General features: G+C 33.4%; 3 protein-coding genes across 3 annotated transcripts; 2 read left to right on the plus strand and 1 right to left on the minus strand.

Annotated features, from left to right (window-relative positions):
• Positions 1-1265: 1265 nt before the first annotated feature.
• Positions 1266-2970, plus strand: LOC127263713 (protein EARLY RESPONSIVE TO DEHYDRATION 15-like). Its single transcript, XM_051292884.1, has 3 exons — positions 1266-1427; positions 1959-2315; positions 2687-2970. The coding sequence occupies exons 2-3, from the start codon at positions 1988-1990 to the stop codon at positions 2716-2718; spliced, it is 360 nt and encodes a 119-aa protein (XP_051148841.1). The 5' UTR covers positions 1266-1427; positions 1959-1987; the 3' UTR covers positions 2719-2970.
• Positions 2971-3102: 132 nt separating this feature from the next.
• On the plus strand, positions 3103-4539 carry LOC127263712 (probable F-box protein At5g04010). Its single transcript, XM_051292883.1, has one exon. It carries the CDS (start codon positions 3637-3639, stop codon positions 4399-4401), a length of 765 nt encoding a protein of 254 aa, XP_051148840.1. The 5' UTR covers positions 3103-3636; the 3' UTR covers positions 4402-4539.
• Positions 4540-7512: 2973 nt separating this feature from the next.
• LOC127264141 (uncharacterized) lies at positions 7513-10127 on the minus strand. The gene is made up of 4 exons (XM_051293561.1): positions 9792-10127; positions 9651-9699; positions 9453-9543; positions 7513-8781 (listed from the first exon to the last, which is right to left on the minus strand). The coding sequence occupies exons 3-4, from the start codon at positions 9520-9522 to the stop codon at positions 7775-7777; spliced, it is 1077 nt and encodes a 358-aa protein (XP_051149518.1). The 5' UTR covers positions 9523-9543; positions 9651-9699; positions 9792-10127; the 3' UTR covers positions 7513-7774.
• Between the last annotated feature and the right edge of the window lie 1110 nt (positions 10128-11237).

Raw genomic sequence — 11237 nt, forward strand, 5'->3', positions numbered from 1 at the left:
ATATTTTTATAATTTTTTGTTCAAATGTCATTATAGTTGTATTATAAGACACTAATAAACATATTTTTGTCATTTTCTCTTAATGTAATACATTTTGATATAATAATTAATATTCAAATATTAACACAAAAAAAAATAAATGTCAACTTTGTAAATAGACGGAAATAGTATTAAAATAATTTTTAATTTTTTTTTGTGCATAGCATGAACATTATGCTAGAAAACAAAAATAACTAAAAATGTTGAAAATTATGGTAATTAAAATTTTAAATATAAATATAATAATTTTTGTTTAATTTTGATGTATTGGTAATTTGTTATATTTTGTATTTTGGTATATATTATAATATCTATATATACCAAATATTTTTATATATCAATATCGTAAATATATAGTGAACCCCTATATCGTATAATTTACGGTACGCAAAATTTTATACAGTTATCACACAAAAATCAACAGTACTCTATAGTACTGTACCAAAATTTACAGTATATCGATATACCATATTTTCGATATTTTTTACCTTATAAATAATTTAGTATATAAAATACCCATAAATAGCACGGATTATTAGCTAATTTACGTAAAAATTAAAAAAAAAATTATACTATCATATAATTACTTTTATTATAATAAAAAATATATTACAAATAAAAATAACCATTTTAATTGGGAGAGAAAATATATTAAGTACATAATATCGAACTGTGTTCTTAAAAAAAGTTAATCTAAATTATGCTTTAGGGGTATTATTTTTTGAATAAGATAAAATATACAGAGAGAGAGAATAGTGGGGAAAAAAAAAAAAAAAAACGTGTTTATTTTTATTTTTTGTGTTGGCAAAATTATGACAGCTTAATAATTTCTAACAGCACTTAGGCGACATAATCCATTTATGTAATGATAATTAGCGTCGTAAGTGTACGGTATACCCACCCCACAGAATTTCATATCATTATCGGGTCCCACCACCACAATTCATTTCTGCTGCCACTCTCACCGTTGGATCAAAACTACCACCTTTCTCCGCCGTAGGATGCCTCCCTCTGTTAATAGAATGTAACAACTAAACAGGTCATAGTGGGCCCCGCAGTTTTGTTTCATTATACGCGCTTTGGTCACCGGCTGAACCGGTAGCCACTAGCCACGCAGTCTACGCAATCTATACTACGGGCACAACATTTTATGCACTGCGTACAAACTATGCATCAGCCGTTCGCTTTCGGTGTGCTATATAGACCTAAGCTTTAGTTAAGTGGTGGGCAGGTTCGGTGTCTCACCGAGCCTTAGGTTCGTTCCGAACCAGGATGCTCGGTTTTTACGGATCTATAAATACGCGGTCACGTTTGTTCGTAACGAGTCATTGCTGATTACGTGTGAGCCTGAAATAGGTCGCCGGGGAAGAAGATATTTTGCGTAGAAGGTACCGTTCGTGGACTCAAAGTTTTGTTTGATCCATCGAGAGCTTTGTTTTCCTTATGTTAATAGATTAATTTGATTTATCAGCTCGTGGATTTTGCTGAATTGTGAATTTGGTTTTTGTAATGAGTTTATGAATAGTAGATCTGATCGTCTCAAGATTATATGCAATGTGGAAATACTGCAAATCCTGTGTGTAAATCAGTTCATTTGCAGCTGCTCTTTGTTATATGGATGCATAATTCACTTGTAAGATAATTTGTCGGACTTAGATCCAGTTTTGGGAAACGAAGGAAGACTGCGGAGGGAAAGGGGGAAGGTTAACAATATGATGAAATTGAGCTTTTGGTTTAGTTGAATTTTTAAATTGCTGGATAGAAACTAAGAATCACAATTGCTCGATCAGTAGAAAAAAGGATAGCAAAATCCGCTGAGAGGATTGTTCCCCTGTTTGTTTGAATGTTTTTTCTTCTTACGTGCTTTAGTGTAATCACTGAAGAGAGGTTTAATTCTACTGGTACTCATCTTTCTCCAGGTTGTTTTAACCCGAATCGAAAGTGATAAATGGCTCTTGTATCCGGAGGACGGTCCACGCTGAATCCAAATGCGCCGTTGTTCATTCCAGCAGCGATGCGGCAAGTGGAGGACTTCTCTCCCGAGTGGTGGAACCTAGTCACCACTTCCACCTGGTTCCGGGACTACTGGCTGAGCCAGCAACAAGAAGAAGACAATTTTGGTGGGGACGACATCGTAAGAATGTTACCGGACACGATTGACGTCGGTGTAGATGAGGATATCTTGAATATGGAAGCACAGTATGAGGAATTTCTCAGCTCTTCCGAGAGCCGTGACTCTCATGGGAACAAGCGTCCAATTGGAATCTTTGCCAACGGTATATAAATACTCTGCATAACTCTCTTAAGCCATTGAAATAGTTGTTCTTATTTGTTCACTGGTTGAGGTATTGAGGTATTAGATCCATCGTTGCTTTCATTGCTTGGTAATGATGCAGGCATTGTTTTGACTATATGTTGGTATGTGAAAATGCTTTGAATTACATTGATGCTGAAAATTGTTGGTGTATATTTTTAATCTAGAAAAATATTATATGATGGATTTGTGTAGTAACTGTTCTTTTACAAGCTCATACATGTTTGTTGTAAATGTAATTTGTTTTAACAATCAAGCATATATTGTGACTCTGTACATTTCTTGAAAGCAAAATTTGAAGAGGAAGTTGAAGTTGTGACTGTGCTTTTTCAGGGAATCTGCCAAAGAACCCAAACCAGCCATGAAATGGTACTGAAAGTGCGATGCTGAGGAAGAAATGAAGAATGATTGATTGATGATGGAGTTGTGTTTGATTAGTTTTATGTCGTCGTGTACAGAGCAAGGTTTGCGATCTCTTGCTAGTTAGCCTCGACGCCTCCCTGTTTCAGATTTAACCTTGTACCTTAACCTTAGACCTACTTCCTTACACAAGACGAGATTAAAAACACAGAAAAAGGCTTCCCTTCCTTATATTTGTAATGCAATGCTTTATTTTAGCTTCGGTTATTGATTAAAAGTGCAGATCAGAAAAAAAATAAAAATAAAAATAAAGTGTTATGTGTTTAGATTTAAAATGTGATTTCTTCAAATAACACTGATAAAAATTGCATATAGCAGAGATTAAAAGTGCAGAGCATGTGCTATGCCATCTATTTAGATTTAAAAAATGTGTTCTATACAATCATGATATATGTTTTATACAACCATACAAATATGTTATGTACTTTTAGTTCTCTGTATTATATTTATATTCCCTTCATTTCCTAAAATTGTGCTTATTATTTATTGTTGTTTTCATTTTGAAAATGTTGTTATTTTTTTATTATAGAAAATAAAAAGGAAAAAATATCAAAAATTGGAGAGCAGTAACAATATTATGTGTTATTTATTAATGACATACGATGTGCCGTAGAAGAAGATGGCTCAGCACCGCAGCCCTTTATCCTGTATCATCTCATCTTGAATTGGGAATTTGTGCTCTCCCAAATATGGAAAGTACCCGCCACGTGGCGGATTCCTAGAGCAGCAAGTGTCCCCCTTTGGCCAGACGTGGCAAGTGAACCACATATACAACAAAATATGATACCGTACAGAAGAGAGGGACCATCGAATTGGATAAACTGAAGAAGCAAAGGCACACTGTAGACTAGACTGTAGAAGAAATGCCCATAATCAAATCCTCACCACCCCCATGGCAGGTCCTGGACCTCGTCGCCCAACACCTGGACCCGGAGTCCCTTGCCGCCGCTAGCTGCGTCTCCAAATCATGGTCCATTTCCATGTCCTCCGACCACCTCTGGCAGCCCCTCTGCTCCGCCGCCTACCCCTCCCTCTCCGCCCTCCGCGCCCGCGCCGGCGAATCCGTCCCCTACCGGAGACTCTACTCCCTCGGCCGCGTCGCCGACAACCGGCGCCTCCGAAGCCCCCCGAAACCCCGGCTCTCCCTCGGCGATCTCCTCTTCTCCGTCGACATCCACAGCCGCCGCGAGCGAATCGCCACCGTGGTGAAGCCTGGGCGGGAGCTGCAGGTGGACCGGAACGAGATATTCCGGTTCGACATGGAGGTGGAGACGGAGGCGGAGGTGGAGGCGGCGACGCTGGAGAAGCTGAGGATCACGTGGAATGTGGTGGTGGAGGGGTATAAGGGAGTGTTTGGGATGATGGAGTGTGAGGGGAAAGGGAACTTTGTATTTGGATTGGAGGGGTGGTTCTCGAAGGAGCTGCCGGCGGCGGGGTGCTGCTCCGGTGGCGGAGTGAGTGGGCTGGTGGCTGATCTGCGGCTGGGGTTCCGGCACGGCGGCGGAGAGGGGAAGGCGGTGGTGGAGAGGGTTAGTGTGGGGGTGTTGAATATAGTGAGTTGGAGATATGTGTGGGTGGAGGATGCTCTTAGGTACTTGCAGCATTTTCTTTTGCCATCTTTTGATTAATTCATTCTTCCATTTCAGAATATACTTACTAGCATTTAATAACTATTTATTTTATTAAAAAAATCAAAATATTAAAAGAAAATAAAAAAAAAAAAATGATGGAATGAACCCTAAACCCAAATCGATCTTTTAATATATATAGATAATAAATTTTAAATTTTAATAAAAAATTTATTAATTAATAATTTTATTAATTATGTCAATTACAACTATATACTTTGTAGTAAGTTTTTAACTATTTTAATAATACGTTTATTTTTATTAAAAAATTCCAAAAAAAAAATGCTTTGAAATTGCGGAATCATGAAACTCAAATTATGATAAATAATAAATTACACAATAAATATATTAAATTATTTATATAATATGTAGATAATAATGATAAATTTTAAATTTTAATAAATATATTTATTAGTTATAATTTTATTAATTATATCAATAATAAATTACACGAAGAATATATTAAATTATATATATAAAATGTAGATAATAATGATAAATTTTAAATTTTAATAAATACATTTATTAGTTATAATTTCATTAATTATATCAGTAATACTTATATATTTTCTTCTTATAACAAAATATTTATTTGTCGTCATTGTATTTAATATTAAAAATATTATTATATTTGTATAATTTTTTGTACAAATATTATTATATAAGTATTATAAAATACTACTAGAAGTATTTCTGTAATTTTTCCTTAATTTGTAATATATTTTGATATAATAATTAATATTCAAAGATAATAAAACAAAAATAAATAAATATTTCGTTATAGAAATGAGAGAGTATAATATTACTGGTAATCTATTAATTATATTAATTAATATAATTATTTTTATTAAAAAATAAAAAAATAAAAAACATAATTTTGATGCCGTGGAATTCACTCCGACCTCAAATATATATTATATAGAATAGATTATAACCATTTTGATTGGACCCTAAACTTTTGTATGCGTGTGTATAATCATCTCAAGTTTTGTCATTAATAATCATGTAAATAATGATATCTCATTTGCAGTATTAATTCAGGTTTTTTTTTTTTTTTTTTTTCACAAAAATCTCTTTTTCTGTTATTTGGATTCCGTTTTTTTTTTAACAAAATATTTAATCATATATTAATTTAGGTTGCGACTACAGTGGTATTAACTTTAAAATTCAGTATTATAGCACACTGCTGCATGACATGGTGTGTTGTTAAACAACAAACGATATTACTATAGATAGCACCCAACGTATGCATTCATATAATACAAATAAAATACATAAATTAACAATATATATTATAATTATACAGTATAAACAATAGTTGATTTCAACGCACCAATATTGTTATACAATACACTTGTAATTAGCTAATAATACAAGTACAACAAATAAATTAACAAATAAATTAACAATCATAAGTCTTAAAAAATTTGACACTAATAATCAATAAATATTTATTTAAAAATTCATAAGTCTTAAAAAATTTGACACTAATAATCAATAAATATTTATTTAAAAACATTATATTGAATATTTATATTTTCAAAATATCATATGTAATAATAAATTTTTAGTATTTTAAAAATTTCTAGGACTTCAATAACTTTTGAAATTCTTAATTAGTTAAGATTAATTAGTTAAGACGAGGAGGTTTTCCTCTATTTTTGCATGGAGAAAAAAATTGCTCCAATCCATCACGTAGTTTTGTAAAATTCACCTGCTACAGCCAGCGGTGTTTTTTTTTTTTAATACAATTATCTATTTATTTATAAAATTATTTATTTATATATAGTTATCTATTTTTTTTAAATATTATCAATTTATTTACGTAGTTATCTATTTATTTTTTATATATTTAATTTTTAATATTTAAATTTTTTAAACATCAACGACAAAATGAAAAATTGCATTAATTTTTATATTTTGTTTATATTTTTATATTTTATTTATTTTATTCTTTTTTTATTTTATTTTAAGCTTATATTTGATATATTTTATTTTATTTTATTTTATTTTTGTTACTTTTAACTTTATTATTTTTTATTATAACTTTATAATTAATATTTATAGTAAATTATTTATTTATTTAATATTTATTAACATTTATAATTAATTGATTATGATAAAATAATTATAATAAAATAAAATATAAAGAGAATATTTTTTAACTCTGCGAAAATGGAGGGTATAGTTGGAGAAAAGTCCTGAAAAATAGAAGGTATGATTAAAGATGGTTTACTGTAATAAACCCTGCAAATGTGAAGAAATATACTATAGATCTGCAAAAAATAGAGTTACGAATTAGAGATGATCTAACATTAAAAATAGATTAAAACAATAAGAGAATGTATTTATTGATTGAATTATATCTTACATTTATTGAAAACGGTGAGAATTGAATAGCTATTATATAATCTAAAATATAAACGAAACAAACAGATAAAATTCAAAGAAAACAGCATCAAATCCAAGACCCAATCCAACCCGCAGAGGTTTCGGCTCCCTCACTATTTTGTTGGTTTGCTGTCCCAAAACAACATAGTAAACAAATCAACAATATTAAGGTAAATTGTTACTTTTGGTGACTCTCATCTCTTTTATACTCCATCCGTTCCAGACATCGTGTTTGCTATACTGTATAGACAGTATTTTAAGAGGAATGTAATCAGTAGATAATTAATAATATATTAGTGAAAATAATTATTCTATAATATAGATAATTATAAATTAAGATTAAGATAACTAATTAATTTAATTAAAATTAAAAAAAATAAAATTTAAAAATGAGATTAAAGTGTGTAATCATTTAAAAAAAAAAAGAAAATGACATAGTATGTGGGACAGACAGAAACGACAACGTGAATATAGTATTGGGACGGAGCGTTTTTTTTTTTTTTTTAAAATAGTCATTGTGACGAACTCAGCTATAATATCTAGGTGACTATGACATCTTAGCTACATCAGCAACAACGAGCCAAGCTAACAAATTCGGCATCGAAAGATCATTTTAGTAAAATTTACTTAGGAAACTATTTTCAAGTAAATTCATTTAAATTAGATAGGACACTAAAAACAAAATTATCCACAATTAATGAGAGACACAAGACGACGATGGCAAAGTATTAACTATCAATATTATATATACACCCATTACCATTAGGAACCTCTTAACAATCTCGAATGGGGGTTTCATCATTACTCACTCACTCTTCTCTTTAGGCCAAAATCTCCCCAACATCGTCAAAATTTTGGATCCAACTCAACTAACTGTAAAGTAAGACTGACTTGTTAAGAAGACATGTATCATATATATACATATATATACTCATCCAAACAGCACACTGCTTGCTTCACACAAAGCCGGCGAGGCAGGCTCCTACTGATTCCACATCTGCCCCACCGTGATAGCCGCCGCGCCCTGCCCAACACAATCGGTCGTCTTCGGCGCCAATCTTTTCTCGGATCCAGGCTGCTGCTCTCGATGTCCTCCCCTGTTGCCGTTCCTGCTGCCATTATTTCGATTTCTACCCCTTCCATGACCCCTCCGACCGCCATGGCTAGACGGGGTTCCCCCGCCAATCGCAACATTGCTCTCCTTCCAGAACCCCTGCTCATTCCCGCCGCTCGATAAATTCACACCCGGCACTGCATTGATGCCCGATCCATCTCCATAGTTGCATTCGTCGTTCCCGTAGGCCCAGCCCCACCCATGCTCTCTCCAATTCCCGCCCCACGACATGTATCCCGTCGGTCCGCTAAATTGCCATACATTTTCCGGGTAACCCATCCACGTTGCTCCCGACCCATTATTCAACGGATTGCCCCAATTTTGCTCCCACGGATTGCCGTAATCAGTTGACGGATAATTCCCGGGAACTTGTACATTCTCTTCACAATCACCCCATCCTGTTGGCTGCAACATTTGGTTCCCGAAAAGGTAATTGGGAGGAGTCGAATGATTAAACGGGACGTCCAAGTTCTTGTCTTCTGCTGCGTCGCCCCATCCCACCGGCGTGTACGGCAAGAGAGTGTCGCCGAAAATTACAACAGGGTCGTGACCGCCAGCCTCCCCTGTGTTGGAGATGGATAATTTCGATTCGATGTCTGCTGCCAATTCAGAATCTGTTTCTGAATCCCAACTGATTTTGTCGATGTAAAGATCGGGATCAGGTAAGGGGGCGTCGCACGGGCGCCCATTTATTTGGGCCCAATATCTATTCTTGGCGTTGTAGAATGCTTCTTCGCCTGCAGAGTCGTCCCAATTCAGTACATCGCTGTAGAGGTGTGTGAACTTCTTCATATGCAGAAAGGTTTCCCAGTCGAGCGACCCGACTACTTTGCAAAAGTCTTTCTCCCATGCTCGCCCCGTTGGCTTCCCACCGCCTGTAAACTCATTACAAATACAAAAATGAATACAAGTTCCAAGTCGGGCAATGTCTTGCTAATAACTCTAAATTTGTCAGTAACTACAAAACCACGACACATATAAAGACAAGACGAGCAACGTCTTGCTAAAAACTCCACATGTTCTTCACAATGCACGAACGAATAAAAACACCTCATAACAGAAACAAGAATCATTACAAGAACTCTGGTAATTATAATGAACCAAAGGGTCAGGGGATTCTTAGCACAGCCTAATCGAAGTCTGTTCATCGCCATTGTTGCAAGTAAATTACCAAAGACAAAATACAAAACACGCTTCCAAGCAGAAGGCAAGAACTAAAAACACCCAGCAAGTGTATGAAATCGAAACATGAAAAAGCAAATGAAAAGCCATAGTGTGCATTATGCAAACATACATTTTCCCATAAACAATCCAATTTAGGTTTCTAGGTTATAACAAACAATTTGCCAACATTAAACCTCTACAGGCACATCAAATGGTAGGATAATCAAACAGACGTATGAGTGAAATCACATTCTGTTTAAGCCACAAGATTGAAGATTAAACATCTTCACAAGAAACCGACAAGAATCATCTCGATACAAATTCAAAAACCAGCTTAAATCAAAATCCAAGAAAAGAAGAAAAAAAAAAAAAAAAAACTCACCGCGGGGTGGCTTTCTACTCGGCACTGATCTCCTACGATTTTCCCCCCTATGATTTCTCCTCCCCTCCATCGCCACAATTTCCCAAAATCCCTAGAAACAAAAACCATCAAAATTTCAAATTCAGGAAATGAAAATTCGAAATCAAAACCGAAAAGTAAAGAACAACATCATAAACATAAACAGGCAAAATTGAGTACCGAAACAAGAAGACGAAACTACGGGCGCCTAAAAATTCGCGTCAATATTCTGCAACACAATTGTAGAAAGTCCGTTCAGTTCGGCCTTTTCGCCCCAGACACTATTTCGGGAAAAATTAACGAAGAATAATAAGAAAATACATATTCTGAGAGAAGGAAAAAATCAAGCAGAGGGGGCGCCGAAACTTCAGAGAAGAGACTTAAATGGGTAAGACAGAAGAAGGGTTTTCTGAAAGGTAAAAGGGTTTTGGAGAGTCATCTCATCTGGAAAGGAAAACATTCGAAAAACGCTCTAATAGAGGCATCGTTCAGAGGAAATCGAATTAAGAAGGAAATTACATTAAGTATGGCGCTGATATTTTTCGATTAAATTTGAAACCCTGATTGGAATCAAATTAGAATATCAACGAAAGGGTTTGTTGTGCTGGTTTCTCTCTCTCCTCTCTCTCTCTTTGTGCGCCATTAATGAATTCAATTCAATGAAGGGCGACCACAGCAGTAAAGAAGGGGAAAGGCCCCACGCGCCCTGGTAGCGCGTATCCTACATTTAAATAGTAACAGATTGGTCACGTGATTTGTATTGTATTAAGAGAGGGTACATTATATAAAAAAAAATAAAATAAAATATAGGTAATAACATTTTGGGGTGAACACGGTTCCGATATTTGCAAATATGTAGGTATTTGATATCCGGATCGAATCGAACAAATACCCGAAATCGTGAATTGTATTCAAACCGAAAATTTCGGTTAATCGAATTTTCGGTTAACCGAAAATATTTGCAATATTTGCAAATAATTCGAACCGAACCGAAATTAAAAAATAATATATTAAAAAATAATCAAAATTCTAATTAAATCAAAATATTTGCAAATATTTCAAATATTTGAACCGAAACCGAAACCGAACCGAATCGAATCGAATATAATTATTAATATAAAACTTAAAATATAATAACATAAATATATTTGGTTCGGTTAACCGAACCGAAAAAAATATCAAAAATCGAAACCGAACCGAACCGAGCAAATATCAAATATGCAGTATTTGTATTCGAATCGAATTTGCTCGGTTAACCGAAAATTCGGTTCGATTCAATTCGGTTCAACGGTTCGACGGTTCGGTTTGGTTTTTTTGCCCACCCTTAATTTTATAAGGCAAAATTATTTATAATTTCTTGTATTTTAAAATTTTTGAGTATTTCTCTCTTTTTTTTCAAGCAATATTTAAAAAAATAAAAAATAAAATTATGTGCAATATTTTTCAAAATTAGTGGCTTTGTGAAATATATTTTAAAATAAAAAAAAGTCCTATGTAAATTTTTATATCACCGGAGAATATGTTGTCGATTTTTTAAATTATATGTGACTTATAAGCAATTATTTTATAATATTTTCTCCGTCTTAGGTTAAGATGTATATTTATTTTTTATACAAAATTTAAAAAATAATAATATATTAATTGTAATAGATAAATGTAAAAATTACTTTATCGTTATTTTAAAAATAATAATGCAATGATAACGTAAAAATATTTATTAAAAAAAATTCATAGTTATTAAAAGAATATATATATATATATTAATGC

The sequence above is a fragment of the Andrographis paniculata genome, unplaced genomic scaffold, assembly GCF_009805555.1.
Source record: "Andrographis paniculata isolate CXL003 unplaced genomic scaffold, ASM980555v1 Contig69END, whole genome shotgun sequence".
Taxonomy (NCBI): Eukaryota; Viridiplantae; Streptophyta; class Magnoliopsida; order Lamiales; family Acanthaceae; genus Andrographis; species Andrographis paniculata.